Raw genomic sequence first — 17,853 nt, forward strand, 5'->3', positions numbered from 1 at the left:
GTTGGGCCAGTGTCAGTGAGTGGTCACTTCGTGCCCCCGGCTTATGGCCCACAGTTAATATGGAAACCTGCAGTGAACTCAACCGATCACACTTAACAATAAGCAGCAGTCGGTCAAATAATGAACAAAAATGATCTAAATAACCACCTGTCAGATGACAAGCTTAATGCTGACATAAATAGCATCAATGTTGCAGTGTTTTAACCATTTAAACATCGGTCGAACACAAGCGGTGCTGCAAGAACATATCGACAGACAATAACAGTCATCACACTTATCCGGGATAGTCTTTACCCGGTGCGGAGAACGACTGACGTTAGTTCTTTACTGATGAGCTGAGAGAGGAGAGGATTCAATGAAACATTATTAGTCGTAGGAAGTTTTAGGGAGGACACGCCATGCTGTAATATGAATGGCTGTTGTATCCAGGCAGGACTCCTAAGTGGGATTCATAATTAATGCCTCAATTGGTGTATATCCCCAGCCTGCCTCATACTGTCTGCAGGTGACCAAGAATGGCACACCAGATGCCGTGTGACAAAAAAAAAAAATGCTGAATTCTTTTTTTATTCCATTTAATTGGGTCTTATTAATGTTCAATTGATTTGATAAAGTAAAATATCATGGAGCACTCCTTTGCCTCATCAAATGTTTTGGGATTGAAGGGGGGCTAGAAAGAATTAATGGCATCTTCATTCATCCCAATGGGAAAGCCTCATTTGAGAGAGTGTTTTAAGATATAAGTGATGATAGAAGAAATGAAACGTGTACCTCAAGCCGCTCCTGTTTTGCTACCGACAGTTTGCCCTCGAAAACCCCAGTAAATTCTAGCCTGCGCCTTTTGAACCTTCCGCCTGTTTACAAAGGAAAAACTCATTTTGCTCACCGTCTCAAGGAGCCGAGGAAAAACAAGCGCTAGATTGATGATTGCAGCTTGCACTGTTGTGCAGAGTACAGTCGCAAGCCTTCAGACTTCCAGCCACATTTCTAAAATACTCTGAAGGGTGTTTTTTTCCTTGAACAAACCCTCACAGGGAGTGATACAGTGCAATGGAATGAGGGATATCAGTTCTCTATGTGACAGGAACAGCTGTAAGTTTCCATTGTTCCCTTAACCCCCACTCTCATCACGCACAATTTGCTCCGTGCAATGAACACTGATGCACCGAGAAAGTGCTTACACACGGTGAAAAGGATAGCGTGTTTAAGCACTGCAAAGATTTTGCCAGAAGAGAAACGGCTGCGCAGGCTCTGCCATCGCATCCTTCTTCCTGCCTCCCCTCCAATGACTAGCTCAGCAGGAAGTGGATGACACACTGTATACAGCGGCAATACGCTTGCAGCGAGCATTGTGTACACCCTAGAGTAGGGCTAGGCAACTTGAATGATGGAGGGAGCCACAATTTTTCATCAGCGTGACCAGGGCACCGCATCATCGTGCACCCTCCTCAACCAGGTGTATAAAATTAAATAAGAACAAAATACCCTCTGGTATGTGCACGTCGGATGGTTGATCACATCAATGTATGGAAGATTAGCTTCATATGTTTTAAGGCTCCAATGCATTTTCTAAAAAAATCAAAGGTTTTCAAGTCAACAAAAAATAACCATGAACTGTGTTTTTTATTCCGTGCTCTCTTGCAAAAAATTCTTATTCAGAGATGGCACAATACTACTGAACAGCAAACCAACATTAATTTCAATGACGACATTTGTGCATGCTTTCAAAAATCAACTCACTTGAAGATCTTAAGATGATTTCTATAGTGTTTGTCCTAGATGTCATTCAAAATCCCCCAATTATTAGGCGGGCTGTGTGAACACAGTTTAGTCAAGAGCAGTAAAGTTCATCCCCAATGTGTCCGTCTGCATGGTGAGTCCGCCATCTGTCACAACGCCACTTCTCCAACCCATCATATACATTTTTGTAACACCATTAAGCGTTGAATATACAGTATCCGAGTTTCTGGTGGAGTAAATATAGTAACTAGTGCTCATTCACTTCAAACGAACTGTCAGCGGTTCCAGGGAGGAAAAAAAATAAAACACTGTCGTTTGTGTACTTTTGAGATCAGTGTTGAAATGGTGACTTTTTTCATGGCTAATGGTGTCTTGAAGCAAACTAGGCAGATAGGCTTGCATTTAGATTCAGTGCACAGATAATTTATTTTCTGCTTTATCCTGAAAAACAATACTTTCTTGATCTTCCCTCGCTGTTCTCTGATACACAACTAGAGTCAGTGGCAGCTATACAGCAGGCAGTGGTGTGCGATTTAATTGTAAACACGGGTATTGCAAAAAAATATATTTAAAAAAAAGTAGTCTATGACAGTCACAAAAAAAAAAGAATCAAAAGAGCCTGTGCCGCCTGTTGCCCATCCCTGCTCTTGTGCTTTTCCAAGGAATGCCACTGTCATTTGCACCAAACCTGCTGACAGCTGGCGTCTATTGACAGCTGTCGTGAAAGGCCAGAGAAGATTGCGAGTCTCAGTGGGTGGAGGTGTTATCTGCGATTTGGGCACCGTGCTGGCCATTGTCTCCAGAGTTACTCTTTTTAGGCAGCCTATGGTCTGCGTCCCCCTCTACTCCCCGAGCCAAGAATAGCCAGACAGACAGAGCGAGCGGACCGCCGTGTGACAAATCGGTCTTTGCCCGACAGGCTGCTTACCTCTCTCGAAAGGAATGGCAAACGCAGGAACAAGCGCGCCATGGGCGGCGCGTGTGTTTGTGTATTTCGGCCTATGCGTCAGGCGCCGCTAAGCCGCCAACACACACAAACACACACACACACACACACACATACTTCAAGCACTCCATCAATGTCTCCACCCCAACCCCCCATTCTGCTATATAGCTGCCACTGAGCTCTGGCACTCTACACTTGAGCTGATACCCACCCTCAGTCCAATGTCTATTGTTGGGAGTAAGCCGGGCTCCACTTTGGGTGAAACACGGCACATGCGCACATGTGTTTTGGAAGTCGACACAATTCTAGTCTCCAGCTGTCTCCTCCGGCTGAGGGGAAACGTCTAATAGATATTTGAGTTGTTTCTTCCATCATGTTTTCCATTAGTGTGGAGATGCGTCTCACTGGCGTTCATTTGGGAAGTGATTTGTTTGGGAAGTCGCCGCCACTCAGAGAAATCAATAAGCTTTTAGCCACTCAGATTAATGAGAGGCAAATGTGCCTTCTGTCTTCTCTTTGGCCTGTGCACACTCAGAGGCAATTAAGCCAGGTCCCGCAAGGGTAAAAAAAAATGCTTTTGACACTCATGATGGATGGATGGATGAACAACTCACTTGAGGACAAACCATGATATTGCAATATTTGAAGTGGTTTTCCTGATGTCTGCCAATTTGATTCATGATGATAGTTTCCAGCTGGGATTCGTTGGATTTTTAGGCATCCGTCTGCTTTGTCCACCACAGACACACATCCCATACTATATATATTTGGGGCACACTATTATTTTGAGGATTTATAACACTGCTTGCGAGATCATCGCGGACCTAGAATACAACTGACCAATTTAAGTTTTACAAAATGTGAGCCGTCATCGGTCGGATTTCAGATACGAGGGCTGTATGGTGGCAGTGTGCTCAATTCCACGCACTTGACAAAAAAACAGCAATTTTAACAGTTAACAATTTTTACCCCCACTTCAAAAAAAGCAACTTCAGTCACAGTAAATCGATTAATTCAGGCAGCCGATTAATCTGTCGGCCCTCAGGTCCAACCCTGTGATCAGGGCAAACAATGACCAGACAATATAGCAATATTCCTAAGCATATATTCTTTATCCACTGTGAAAAATGACTAATATTGCTGCGTCTCACCAAGTCACCTCGAGCATTTCTGCATGACTGTAATATTTAGTAGAAGCAGCTGCAATAAAATAATCATGATGCGCAAACTGTTTAATTCTTTTTTTCTTCTATGCAATTATAAAGTACAATATTGATACTAATAATTCTTCTATTTTCCTTATAATTATTCACTGTATTTCTTTATTTTCTTTTTTTTAATCATTGCTGCCATTACACCCAACAAAAAATGGGATCATTTACGATTATACTCATGTCCTCCTTGCCAATCCTCCCCCTGGTTATCCACCGAATCATCCATCTTTGCAGCACGTGAGCGCTCTGTCTCACCGTCGCTCTCTTCTCTCTCAGCTGATCGGTTCCATCATTGGCCGTCAGGGCACTAAAATCAACGAGATCAGGCAGGTGTCGGGGGCCCAGATCAAGATTGGCAGCCAGCTGGACGGGACAAGTGACCGCCATGTCACCATCACAGGAACCCCAGTCAGCATCAACTTGGCCCAGTACCTCATTACCTCCTGGTAAGGGCAAATGTGTAATCGAATGAATCACAGAGTAAGTCTGGGGAGCTGGGGTGGGGATGCACGGTCCAAAGGTCACACTGTAGTCATAAGTGATAATGACCTACGTCCTTGCATGGCCGGTAATTGACCCCCGGGGAAAGAGGAGAAGCACTGAGCTATGTTTTGAAGCAATGAAATATTTAGTATGTAGCTCACATGGACATGACTCTGTTTTCCAGTTAGTCAACTAATGATCATGAATGAGAAATTATTCTCTAGAATTTGTTCTGTAGAATAAAAAGGTCAATGTTAAATTTTCCTAGTAAAGGTTTACTAAGCTCCTCGGTAAAAGAGTTTTAAAAGATTTGATTGTAAAAAGAAAACCTGCACATCTATAGAGGGCTCCGCCAGTGACCTGAACCAAAGAAATTGCTTTGTTTCATTTGACCAAATGCGGCGGTCAAACTTATCATGTTAAAACATGAAATTTATCACATAAAGGCATGAAATTTATCACGTTAAGAAGAGAAACTTATTATTTAATATATTTAAGCCTATCACATGGGGGGGGGGTTCACAACAATACACTTCTGTACAGAAAAACAGCAATAAATATTTGTATATGACATTAATATTTATGATTAATATTTCATATTAACCCTTTAAGATAAAGATATCCTTTATTTGTCCCACACTGGGGAAATTTACAGTCAGAGTTCAGAAAGGACGGGGACAGCGGTTACTACGGTGGACAGCTAATCATGTTATCAAGTTACAGAGTGCATGGGAGGGTTAATAAGGAAATTGTTTCACCTGATAAATCCAGTGAGACTCCAGATTGCTGTAATGAAAATGAGGTTGTTTTTTTTTTTGTATGGTGGGAACAAAACAGTAAAAAAAGAAAAAAGGGTTTGGCACTTGAACAAAAGCCTTCAATAAGGTAAGGCATGTTGTGTGTGTGTGTGAGTGGAGTGTGTGTGCGTGTGTGTGTGTGTGTGTGTGTGTGTGTATACCAGGATTATAAATGCATTATCCCACAATTTCCCGACCAACTAATGAACACTGATTGGGTGATGTTGGCACTCTCGCACGCCTCTCTCCCACTTTGAAAGAGAGAAAAAACAAATCTTGAGCATTCCCTCAGCTTGAAATGGACCCAGTGTGCAAAATCTGCCAAGATCAACAGCCCGCCCACCCATATGTCTGGTTACCATCCAAACCATTAAAAAAAAAAATGTTTAAAACATGTCTGATCTTTTTATATTTTTATTTTTATTTTGAAGGGGATACTTTACTTGTCAGAGCTCAAGTCTGTCCAAAGAGTTTTCTCTTCTATTTAAAGTAACCACACAGCCTCTTCACTACCTGAATTTTAACATGAAATGGGAAGCTCCATAGGCACACAGGCTAATAATTAGCATCTACATGTTGGTGCTGTTATCCTCAAAGCGAGAAATATTTTAACACAAGTAGACACGCCTTATAAAAATACTAACATGATGTATTCTTTATCCTCTGCGAGAAACAACACGTTTTACTGCCCTACTGAGAAGTTGAGAGAAGAGCTGAGACTCTAGTCTCGTGCAGTGCTGTTTATCTGTTTGCCTGTCTTACACTGCCCCCAGCTGGCCAAGTAGTGCACAAGTGAGGGAAAAAGTGTGACCAAAACTGTGTTTTTATAAATGATAGTAATATAATGGCATTTTCTCGTTTAAATCACATCATGAACATTTTTGGAGGCTGAAACTGATTCAAGGCATTTCATTGCAATGAGGAAAAAATTGAGAAAAACTGGAGTGCAAAGAACAAACTGGACTTTGGAGCCGTCACGTTATTCAGCACTACCAACTATAGGGCTGCACAATTCATCCAATTACATGATTGCCGTGATTAAATGAACCTGATCGTTCATCCCATTTACATTTAAAATGCAGACTCTGCTGCATATGTAATGGAGCACCTTCTGAACTGGTAGTCACCACCAGGGGTGCAAACGCATGGTTCAGACTTGGGCTCATGCCTCGAATAGGATCAGCATCTGTTGAATGGACATGTTGGATATATGCTGGAATATTCTTCAGTATTCTCCTCTTTTAGATTCAAAAGATTCATTTTGGATTAACAACTGAAAAAAAAGTCAAGTTTGGACAACAACAGCCCACTTGTCTTTGTGTGTGTACCCAGCTTCAATGTCAGTGTTGGAGCAACCAAATAATTCCCTGTCCTGTCTCTGTGACTGTGCACGCTCCCGTCTGCCCTCGCAGTTTAGAAACGGCCAAATCCACAGCCCAGGCTTCCACCATGGCGACTCCCGTTGACCTCAATATGGCCTTCACCCAGCCGGCGTCCCAGGCCGCCTCGCCCGCTCCCACCTTGGCCACCGTGGGCGCCTTGACCTCGGCTCATGTCCTGGGCGCCCCGTACGGCGCCATGCCCCTCTCGGGCCTGCTGGGGATGAAGTCCGTCCCCTTTCTGACTCTGTCCAGCCCCGCCCCGGCCGTGGCGGTGACGGCGGCGCCGTCCCACACCACTCTGGCGGCCTACACGGCAAAAATCTCCTCAGCCAACTGCATCAAAAAGCCAGAGAGACAGAAGTTTGCCCCCTACTGATGACACCACGTGGAGCCGACGGAAGGACCGATGATGTAGGGTGTTCTTACCGCAATCGCCCGATGTAGCCATATCCCTCGGCAGACATGCCCTTGACTTTGATTCTGCGATGCACCAACAGAGAAGAGACCAACGGAGTAAAGCTTTTCAAAATCATTTACAGATATACAAGTCAAATGTGAGTTTCACGTCAATAGATGGGCTGCCGTCGTCGTCACTTCACTGTTGTTGATCTTTTCAAATGTGTACAAGGGCTTGAAGCTCATCTGAGAGACACATGTCGAAACACATTTTTGCATGTGTGTCTCACGTCGGAGGTTTAGCCATAAGTATTTATCCTTCAATAATTTGTAAGTTATACTCCAATGAGAATATACGCTACTGTATGATGCTTTTATACAATGTCTATGTTTGCCTCTGGAGGTTTTTCCAAAAAAATTTGTAAATGTCTGGGGGGATTTTCTTTTTAAGGTACTGTACTTGACTGCTCAGTGTTTCATTCATTTTGTTGGATTTTATTTTGATTGTGCACTCGTTTAATCCTTATTTATTAGCATTGTTACATGTATTAAACTTCTTTTTTTCCTGACGTGTTTGATGTACTTGAACTGGCCTTTATGTTCGGGGTGTAGTGGAGAACACTTTCTTAATCAACTGAGTCAGGTGGAGTCACAAAAACGTTTCCCAACTTGAGCCAGTCCCACTTCAGATTGCCTGTTAAAACAATTGTGTAATCATTTAGGCCAGGGGTCACCAACTGCGGTCCTCAGAGGCCCCTATTTTTTCATGATATTTCCCTTCTCCAACACTGATTCAAATTCCCTTCAGGATGGTTATCAGGCGTCAGCAGAGCTTGCTGGTAAGCTGATCATTTGAATCAGGTGTGTTGGAGGAGGGAAATATTGAAACATGCAGAACAGGGGCCCCGAGGGCCAGAGTTGGTGACCCCTGATTTGGAGAAGTTACTACTCTGCAGATCGACTGTAAAAACAAGCAACTACAGACTATCTTCTGAAATGTTTTCATTCACTGGCAAGAATTTCGGTTGTTTGCGAATCAATTTAGGCAAAGCAAACGTAGCACATTTGGATTTGACCAAAGTACCAGCCCAATACAGAACACCTTTTTTTGGTCTGTCAGTACGAAAAAGATGGTAGCCATCGATGTAATTATCTTCATTTGTAACCGGTTTTGTTAGCCATGTTTCAGATATTAAAATATTACAAGAATGTCAGCATCCACTGGCTTCACCCATGTCGTGACCAAATCCATTCATAATGGCCAGCTGCATACTTTGAGATGAATTATGAGACGTGACAATAATCAGACTGCTGTTGCCATGTCTTGGCCGCTCTGAGGTGGGTATCCTTGTAAGACATCTGTGCTGCTTATTCCTTGTCGACGCTTGGCACTTTCTCCAGATTTTATACCGTGGATGTCACCGATCTTCATCCCTGTAGGTGTGGCCTTTCAAGGCTTCTTTGTGAGGTTTGTGTTTGCCGATTCTTTGTTACTTCACTGGTGTTAGAAATAATAATAACAAGGCATCAGATTCGTATGGTGGTATTGTGGACAATGGACACTCTAAGCCAGAGGTGGGCAAACTACGGCCCGCGGGCCAGATCCGTCCCCTTGGTCTTTTTAAACCGGGCCACTGAAGAATGGTGCACAATTAAGGTTTGATTGCATTCATTTTGTTTGGACTTGTAATGACAGGTATTTCAACACCAGGTGGCGCAGTTAATTCAAGTTGCAGAGCACAGGGAGGAGAAGACGAAGAAAGAGGCAGAGAGTAATGACCATGGAAGAGACACAGTGATATGTATCTGATTAAACGAAGCAGGTAACAAAGTACGAAACATTCAGGAGACGCCTGGAGTCAGAAACTCAAATCTGCGAGACTTTGAAAAACAATGAAGCGATTCTTACTCGGTGCGATTCTGGCAATTTCCATGCTCAGAGTGAATTGCTTGTGGCTCGAGTAAATGAACATTTCCTAGAATGGTTTGATTGTTATCATGTTAAAAACCTTCCGCAAACTGGACCGCTAATAAGAGTCGGAGAGCAGTCAAATGTGTAGAGCGCGAACAACCGGGGGCTCAGTACACATCCTTGAGGAGAACCGGTGCTGAGTGTGATGGTGGAGGAGAATGTTACATCATTACTGGCATACAAAGACATTGTGCTATCTTCTTTATTTTCTATTTCTATTTCTAACTTTTGGCCCGGCCCTCCACAATATTTTCTGCTTCTCATTTGGCCCCCCCGGGAAAATAATTGCCCACCCCTGCTCTAAGCTAACAATGGAGACATTATTCAGGCACTCGCACATTCACACTCTTGTGGTGGTAAAGTGTGTCTGTAGTCACAGCAGCCCTGGTGCAGGCTGACAGAAGCCTGGCTGCCAGTGTGCACCTTATGACCTCTTTGACCACCACCGAACACTCACACCGAGCTGCACACCAGTGTGAGTGGCACCGCAGCCTCGGCGGGTGAAGTGTCTTGCGCAAGGACACAACAACGCGTGACTCGGAGAGACTGGGATTTGAAAACTGGACCCTGCCGTTTGTGGATGACCCGCTATACCTCTGAGCCACGCCCCCCCCCATAAATTATTCCGTGCTGGAAGGCACTGACTCTGGCGGTCAAAGGGATGAACTTGAATTTATCATGTTAAAAAATGAAATTCATCACGCTGTGCCTGAGCATATTTAGCAGTTGAACATAGCAAAAGGTACAGAGGTACAGACATCAGGTTTTGATCACAACTTCATACACCCCCACAACAGGCTTGAAATAACAACCGACAATGTTTGATTGAAGGACAGACTTTCAGGTTTAATTCTTCAAAAGGATATGAATTACAGCCATTATGCAGAGTACCTCCCTTTTCAGGAGCTCAAAAGTATTTGAACAAGGACTTGAATACTAATACCGCCGCCTACTGGTGAGGTCAGGCTACTTCGCTTAGCCGTGCAAAGACAAAGGGGGTGCCAGTTGGGGATGGTGATAAAAGATTGTCTTTATTGTTTGGCATTGTTAATGAATTCCATACCACAGCAGTTATGGGAGTAGGAAAACCACTTTTACAACCAAACACTGTCCGATCATGCTAACACCATATGTACAGGAAAGCACATTGAAAAGTGTATAAATTATTTATATGAGACTCATAGTCAAGAAGGGTGGAGACGGCCACAGTCTAATGAATTCTTCCTTTTTCAAACACCAATTATAGATAGTTATCAATTACATTGATCTCTGGAGTACATGGACTGTATACACAAAACCACGATAAACCTTTTTCGGGGATGTCTGCATTAATTCTCAAAAATATCTCACAATACCGCGGTATGTACAGGAACAGAATTTACACTGGAAAATTGTAATTGTTCCGGTAGTTTTGAGTTTCGACTCATTGTGTAGTTCTCTTCTGTCGATACTCGCATGGTGTTTCTCTCTTACCACAGGCTGATTTCCATACAGTACAGCAACGTGTGCGGTACGAGGGCCCTTTGCAAATAAGCTCACACCACTTATGATCTCACATACAAAAATAGATGTCGTCTAGTCAGCTGGAAATGTGTAGTCAGACAAAGCCTCCGCCTGCCAAATTAAAAAGCAAGCGATGAAGAAGAAAAAATAAACACCTCAACATCACCTTCCCAGCCACCGCATTGAAACAAACAACGCCCGCTCTCCGCCTGAAACACATGACTCGTTTTCACGTCATAGACCACCACCGAGAAGAGTCGCAGAGAGGATAAAGAAATGATCGGCACTCCACCACAACCTGAAACCATAGCAAAAAAAGAAAAGCATCACAGAGCGGGTCCATTTTTCGACAAGGGAGCGAACACAAAGAAGAGCTTCCAGTTCAGATGAGAGGTCAAACTGTATGTGACTGCACTTAAGGCAAGTAGGCGATTCCAACACTTTCTGAGTGCGTCGGGGGCTTGACAGTGTCATCATCCAGGTTTAGCCCTCACTGCTTAACAGGATCTGATACGGCTAAGGAGAGGGGAGCAGAAAGCGTGACAGAGAAAGGTGTGAAGTGAAGAGTCCTTGCAGCCTTCATTCGCGGAGAACATGACGCTTTTGGGGAGTGACTCGTTCCAGACGGCCTGTCACTCCACAGCCGTTGCGCTCCGCCTATCGCTTTAGGTCCCCAACAAAGCCTCAAATCCAAAAAATAATCTGAAGAATCAGGTGTGCAATTTGAGGTTTGCTGTACAAGTAGATCATCTGGAATACATTCACGTGGGTTTCCATACGCATGGTACGGATGGAGAATAGTCAGTCCCTTGAGATGGCGGTCCGACCTTCGCAACCCGTTCAACGTCTTAGCCGTGACACGGAAAACAGCGCGTCATTCCGGTCATGAGACACTATTAAGGAGCACTTAACAGTGGAATGGACGTATGACGCCTTTTGAAAACACAAGCGTGTAGCAAATTTATCAAAATAACAATTGCTGTATGTGAAGCGTTGAAAGCAGAAGAAGTCACATCACTGTGAAGAACAACCACCTGACGCTGCGTTGTGAGTTCATCCTGCACAGGCGTGATCACGGTCGCTAGACTTCACAAAACGGCTGTCAAATTATTCTCAAATGGAAAACATGCTCACGGACAACTTGTACAACTGTGTACAATCAAGATCTTTTTTTCTGGCCTCTGATTCGATGGCTCATTTTCTATTTTAAACACGTCGAGATGTGCGGCGCGCACCACCGTCGCCCCCCGCGCGCACTGAATGGCAAATGCAGCAAGGGACCATCCTCTCCTTCCGGACTTCCACTCCGTGCACATGAAGGCAAGACCCCTTTTGGGATCACTGCGCCTCCTCGTGCTCCTCACTGATGCATTGCTCCCAGGCGTGCTTGCCCTGCTCATCCCTGTGGCCGTGGGGGGAGTGGAAGATCCTGCGGGGCAGCGGAATGGGCTGAGGCTGCAGGTCCTCTTCCGGGATGCAGCCCTCCCTCAGGTAGGGCTTGGGCGGGATGGCTGGGGGCTGAGGCCTGCGATAGGGGATGTGATGAGGACCGTGGGTGGGCGGGTGATGGTGAGCGGCCGGCCCGTGGGAGTGGCCATCCAGCCCAGAGTGAGCGTGAGCCTGAGTGTGAGTGTGAGTGTGAGTGTGAGGGTGGGCGTGAGGGTGCGAGGTAGGGCTGCGGTAGTGGAAGGGGCGGACCGGGTCCACCGAGTCCACCTCTGCTGGGCCGTAGTGAATGTGCAGGTAGGAAGAGGCCAGGTACTCGTCGGGAGGCGACCACAGGTGGCTGGGCAGCGGCTCCAAGGCGTCATTCCTGATGGGGCCGGGATCGGGATACTGGCCGCTGAAGTTACTCTCGCTCAGGGATGAAACGCCGCTGCTGGCGCTGCCGGACAGGGTGGAGTTACTGCCCCCCAAAGCCGACTGAGGGCTGGTGGGGGAACCGGGAATTGGGTGGAGGGGTGACTGGAGGGAGACCAGAGACAAACACAACTTGTTACAGAACGCGTGAAGGACAACTCAACCTGCATGGAGAGCAGCCACGCCTTCATCATTGTGACAAAAACTGATTTGAGAAGTGCCTTGATGAGGATGTCGCCACTGGAGATGAAAAGGGTGTTGTGGCAGATGACAAATGGGCATCTGTCGAGCAAGTGAACGCAAGGGGATGAAGAAAACCTTCTAACCATAAAGTCGATACTGTATTAAAGGCAACTTTTTTCGTGATGTCAAAATGAGAACAAGATAAATCGTGTCGAAACTTTTACCTTGTTTAAATGTAAAAATAAATCAATAAATAAAGCCAAGAAAACCTCATAAAAATGCGAATGCCATTTTCGTTATTTTTTTTTGCTCCAAAAGGTCTGACTGGATCCATCCAATAATCCAGTTATCACCAACGCTATGACAAGCATATCTTCAAAAGTGCTTCTGCAAAATCATCAACAGTGAAAAACACATAACTAATTTGAAAATGATGGTAATCATATTCAGCACACGATATAATTAAAAAAGGCTGCCCAAGATGAAATGTATTGAAAATTATGCCCCACCCTGTATATACAATTACACCTCAATATCATAATCCCCCTCCCACATTTGTACCTTTCGAAGTGAACGCACAGGCAGGGCAGGTGGAGGATCACTGTTCTGGGAGTTAAATGCATCGCAGTGCATCAGGAAGTGTCCTAGAAAAAAATATATCATGGATGACAAAGCTTCTTTTTTTTTCTTTTTTTTAAGCACAACCGTGTGGATTTTCTATTTTCGGGTTCATACAGCCAAGCATCTGGCCCCAAATCAGGAGTTGGCAAACGCATGTTGACTCATGCTCTATGTCACGAAAAAAGGGCTGTGCAAAACGTGCTGTAAACAGGACATTACCTGGCGGGAAAGATCGAGGAGGGACGGGGGGCATAATTATACCTCCAGAAGAAGTTGGCATGTAGGACACCTGGTCCCTGTTCTCTCCATCCAGGTTCCAGCTGTTGCTCACATTCGGAAACACTGCAGGCAAAAGAAAAGGGTGATCATGCTTGCAAATAACACAAATGAAATATTTCACGAGGTTTGTGGTGCACCTTTCTCCGGCAGCGTCATGTGAGGATCTGCACACGGTTTGCAGGGGCTAACTTGTTGCAGTAAGGCACGCTGCACCTGGTTATTCTGGACAAGAGGACAAATACAGTGTCAAGAGGCTGAGCTGGTTTTGGAAATGGTCAACAAAATGATTGTCTCTCACATGAACTGGACACATTGCAGCTTACCTGTCCGTTTTCTGCCATGTTGTAGTACATGGAATTGTTCGCCCTTTCACGATGGGATGGCAGCAGGATCATCACTTCCCTGTTGTGTTTGGCCTTGTCAGGCAAGGAGGGCGAGCCTGTGACGGCAAGAATCGGTACATGTAAAATGTGAAGGGGATGTAGGTGTATTGCTGCCACATGGCTACATAACTCTAAAGTACCGGTACTGTGAAAAAATAAGGCCAAGGGGGCTATTTTTGTTTGCAGCACAAAGTGCAATCTAACTGTGAGCACTAAGGGTGTGGAAAATAATCGATATTAATCGATACATCGATGCGCACGTCCGCGATCCGAGTGCATCGGCTCATTCACTGGGTACGACGCGATTGACGAGTGAAATCGCGATTCATCACAATGCATTGATGGGTATCGGTGAAATCGCGATTCATCACGATGCATTGATGGGTATCGGTAAAATCCGATTCAATCGCCGTTTTATTCATGTTAAACGTCACATATCTGCCCTTTCCTAGGCGCAATGAATGCACCATCATGGCTTTGCGTTTTGTGTTGAATACGGACGGTAGCCGTGCGTCACATACAGTCCAGTACACAACGAGCGAAACATTATGGAAGTTAGCGCAAGCAGCAGCAAGGAAACTACTATATTTAATGCAGCCGCAACATTCAAATCTTATGTTTGGAAATACTACGGCTTCGAAAAGAAAGACGGAAAGCTTGATAAAACCTCCGTAATTTGCAAGGAATGTCGCACTAAGAAGCCATACAACGGCAGCACCACAAATATGCAGACCCACTTAAACCGATGGCACCAGATCACCGACAAGTTTCCCTCCCGCTTCCCCGCCCAGTTCCTCGTCGGACACCGGAGAAACTCTTGGTAAACCAGGTCAGGATCAGAAAAAAAATCGCCTCTTATTTTGGGAGTCCCCTTGCAACTCACTGTGACCGCGCAATGGCTATAACTAAGGCCACTGCTTATTTCATATGCAAAGACCTCCAGCCTTAGCGTGGTGGACAACGAGGGGTTCAGACAGCTCGTGCACGTTTTGGAACCCAGGTATAAAATACCAGACAGGTCTGTGTTCACTTACAAACATATTCCCGATGTGTACAACAAAGTGAGAAGTGAGATTACTGTGTCGCTGAACAGTGCGCAAAGAGTTGCACTTACAGTGGATGGGTGGACATCTTGCGCTAGAGATTCATATACATATATATATTATTATTATATTTCATATAAGACACTCAGTGAGAATAGTCTGTTTGTGTTTACACTATAGCAACAGCTGTGAGTCTCAGGTGCCAAATTGTTTACATTTTCTTTGCACAAAACCCAATTGTGAAAGGGCTTAAATAAGTTGTTTTACAAGTTCTACTCTTTATAAGGAATAAAGTGGTATACTTTTTGTAATACCATACTGAATTCCATCTTTTTAAAAGCTTTTTTTCTTTGCTTATTTGCGTCATGTTTAATTGCACAATATCGCAACAAATTGCATTGTATCGTATCGGATCGCATTGATTTGAACTTAATGTGTATCGAATCGTATCGCATCGTGACGACGGTGAATCGTATCGCATCGTATCGCCAGAAAATTCCATGTATCGTTTAAGTATCGCATCGCTGGCAGTGGATCGTGATGTGTATGGAATCGTCTTCCGTGCTGAGATTCACATCCCTAGTGAGCACGGGTGGCGTTTTCTTTCGTTTGGTGTTTTGCTAGACATTGCACATGTAGAATTGGGTGCAACGAGACATTTGCGCCATTGTGGGATGGAAGTAGCCTTTTCCTGGCCAATCCGAGTGGCATCTCTCACTTGGATTCAAATCCAAAAAGGTCAGAGTACAGAATGCCCGAGTATAAATTGTGGAGAAAAAAAATAGACTCGCTGGATAAATTGCATTATACTACCTACACTTTGAGTTAGACCTGCTTTTTGTTAATCTAAACTCTCGTCTACCTTTTGAAGCCAAATCTGTGCCAGAGGCCGTGTCATAGAAAACAACCTCGGTTCCCAGAACACCTGGTGATGCGCAGCGCGGGCTACCAAATTCACACACACGCTAAACTAGACCTGCCCTAGCACAAACATGGACTTGCGCCGAGTGTAGTCTATTTCTGTGACCAAATTACCAGGTGTGTCGGGGGTCGCGGCAGCTCAGTGTGCCGGAACGCCCAATGAGGTGCAAAACGGCCCCAAAAATGCTAGATTGGACCTGTCCAGACACTGAAATAAAGTTGCGCCAGTCATTACGCCGACCACACGGGCAGCAATCTAGAAAAAGAGGACCTCATAGTGTTTGAGAAGAAGACACAAACACTTGAGTGACCTGAACCAAAAAAATAAAAAATTGCTTCATTTTGCTTTGCATAGAACAGGGAAGTCAAATTTATCATGATAAGTGTTTTTTTTCCTGTTGTGACAGCAATACGCTTTTATAAAACGACCCACGGTAGCCAAGCGTTAGTCCATAGGGAAATAATTCAAGTGATGAAAAGGTACACAGTAAATGTATGTAGGGTATGTACAGTATACAGTTCATGCATAAGGAAACTGGATTATTGTTATTTATTTCCACAGTGACTGTCATACAATACACGACCACATCATGCGAGACTATCGCAAAGAAGCATTTCCAACCAGATACAGTTACATACCTCTGGCACTCGAGGGAGCAGAGTTTATCATTTGGGAGGAGTTGGAACGTATCGAGCTCAGGCTGGAGGATGAAGGGCTCGGCTGCAAAGCAAAATACATGGACAAGGCAGGAATGAGATTGTCGTTCAGGGAATAACCAAAGATAAGTTCCTAAACAGAATCCCGACAGCAAGTATGGGCAGTGTCAGTGTAGTGTGCTGTGTCATCCAGATTCAGTATTTGGTTTTAATTGAACAGACAGGTCACCCCTGAAGGTTTGAGAGATGAGGCTGCTGGAGCACTGACAGTGATGAGAAATCTCTACTTTTGCACAGTGGTGCCCTGAGATACGAGTGAAACAATTTGCGAGTTTTTCGAAAAAGAAAAAAAAAACAGCCACTGTTGGGATGATTTTTTTGTCTTTTTGCTTTGACTTACAAGTGCATACTTGCGATACGGGTGCTGTATGGTGGCAGTGAACTCAACACCACCTAATTTCAAAATAAGACACATTTTGAACAATGGTGAAAAGTTAAAAAAAAAGAAGAAAAAAGAAGAGGCTTCAAGATGATTATTGCCTCTCCCAGTTGAAGTTCACAGTCAAATTAAACATAAACCAAAGATTGCACTTGGTGTACTTAAAACAAACTTTTTGTCCACTACACTAGCATAAGGCTAACACTAAATAGCATCTTAATGCAGTGCAATTAAGATATCCTTTATTTGTCCCACAGATTGTGATACAACAGTGCAGCAACATATGGAGACAGACAATATAACAGTAACAGTCATATATTCCTTATCCTCTGCAAAAGATGACTAATACTGACTTACAGTAGAGTATATCGGTATGGCTCTATTTTCCTGCCTCAGGTGGTGCATACACCAGAGGGAGCAGGACAACGTCCATTGAATTAATGCAAAAACTGTTTCATTTCTTTACATTCAATTTATGTCATCACTGTATGTTTTTACTTTTTATTTTGATGAAGTATAATATTAAAGAATGCTATTTCCTTAAAAAAATCAAACCACGTCTTCAACATTGATTGTAGTGAAGGCTGAAACTGATGAATGGAATTTCCATACATTTCATTGCCAAAAAATAATTTGAGATGAGTGTTTTCATAAGCGTAGTCACAGAACTCACAAGTCAAGGTATCACTGTATTCCAAACCTCTCACCCGAATGAAGCATCAGTGTTTAAGAATCATTAAATAAAATTGAGAACACGAAAGTGCACTTTTTAGATTTCAAGCCTTACCTGCATGTGTATGGCCTCTTCTGGGTGATCCCCCATCAAACCCTCCGTCATTATGGCCAAGTTTCCTGTTCCTGTCTCGCTCGACGTGTGAGAGGACAGCGAGGAGGACGAGTGACGGATCGAACCCTGTAGGTTCAGAGGGCTGCACGAGACAATTTGTTTAAGAGAAAATCTGGGACTCTCTTGAGGAAAAAACCCCCTGCAGAACATCAATACTGTAGGTGATGATGTTCATGAACTCATTCGT

General features: G+C 44.2%; 2 protein-coding genes across 7 annotated transcripts in view; one reads left to right on the top strand and one right to left on the bottom strand.

Annotated features, from left to right (window-relative positions):
• pcbp4 (poly(rC) binding protein 4) overlaps positions 1 to 7,527 on the top strand; it is a 68,434-nt gene extending 60,907 nt beyond the window's left edge. For 2 of the 3 annotated variants that reach the window (XM_052058110.1, XM_052058111.1), the window contains exons 13-14: positions 4,135 to 4,346; positions 6,593 to 7,527. In XM_052058110.1, the coding sequence (XP_051914070.1) occupies positions 4,135 to 4,346; positions 6,593 to 6,938 (558 nt within the window). In that variant the 3' untranslated portion in view covers positions 6,939 to 7,527. The remainder of the gene's footprint in view (positions 1 to 4,134; positions 4,347 to 6,592) is intronic. The other variant, XM_052058112.1, reaches the window with a different exon arrangement.
• A 2,413-nt stretch (positions 7,528 to 9,940) lies between these two features.
• dock3 (dedicator of cytokinesis 3) overlaps positions 9,941 to 17,853 on the bottom strand; it is a 76,292-nt gene continuing 68,379 nt past the window's right edge. For 3 of the 4 annotated variants that reach the window (XM_052057916.1, XM_052057915.1, XM_052057918.1), the window contains 7 exons: positions 17,607 to 17,748; positions 16,363 to 16,444; positions 13,700 to 13,815; positions 13,514 to 13,598; positions 13,317 to 13,439; positions 13,038 to 13,120; positions 9,941 to 12,398 (listed from right to left, as the gene is read on the bottom strand). In XM_052057916.1, the coding sequence (XP_051913876.1) occupies positions 11,772 to 12,398; positions 13,038 to 13,120; positions 13,317 to 13,439; positions 13,514 to 13,598; positions 13,700 to 13,815; positions 16,363 to 16,444; positions 17,607 to 17,748 (1,258 nt within the window). In that variant the 3' untranslated portion in view covers positions 9,941 to 11,771. The remainder of the gene's footprint in view (positions 12,399 to 13,037; positions 13,121 to 13,316; positions 13,440 to 13,513; positions 13,599 to 13,699; positions 13,816 to 16,362; positions 16,445 to 17,606; positions 17,749 to 17,853) is intronic. The other variant, XM_052057917.1, reaches the window with a different exon arrangement.

This window comes from Hippocampus zosterae, chromosome 2, assembly GCF_025434085.1.
Source record: "Hippocampus zosterae strain Florida chromosome 2, ASM2543408v3, whole genome shotgun sequence".
In the NCBI taxonomy this organism is placed as follows: domain Eukaryota; kingdom Metazoa; phylum Chordata; class Actinopteri; order Syngnathiformes; family Syngnathidae; genus Hippocampus; species Hippocampus zosterae.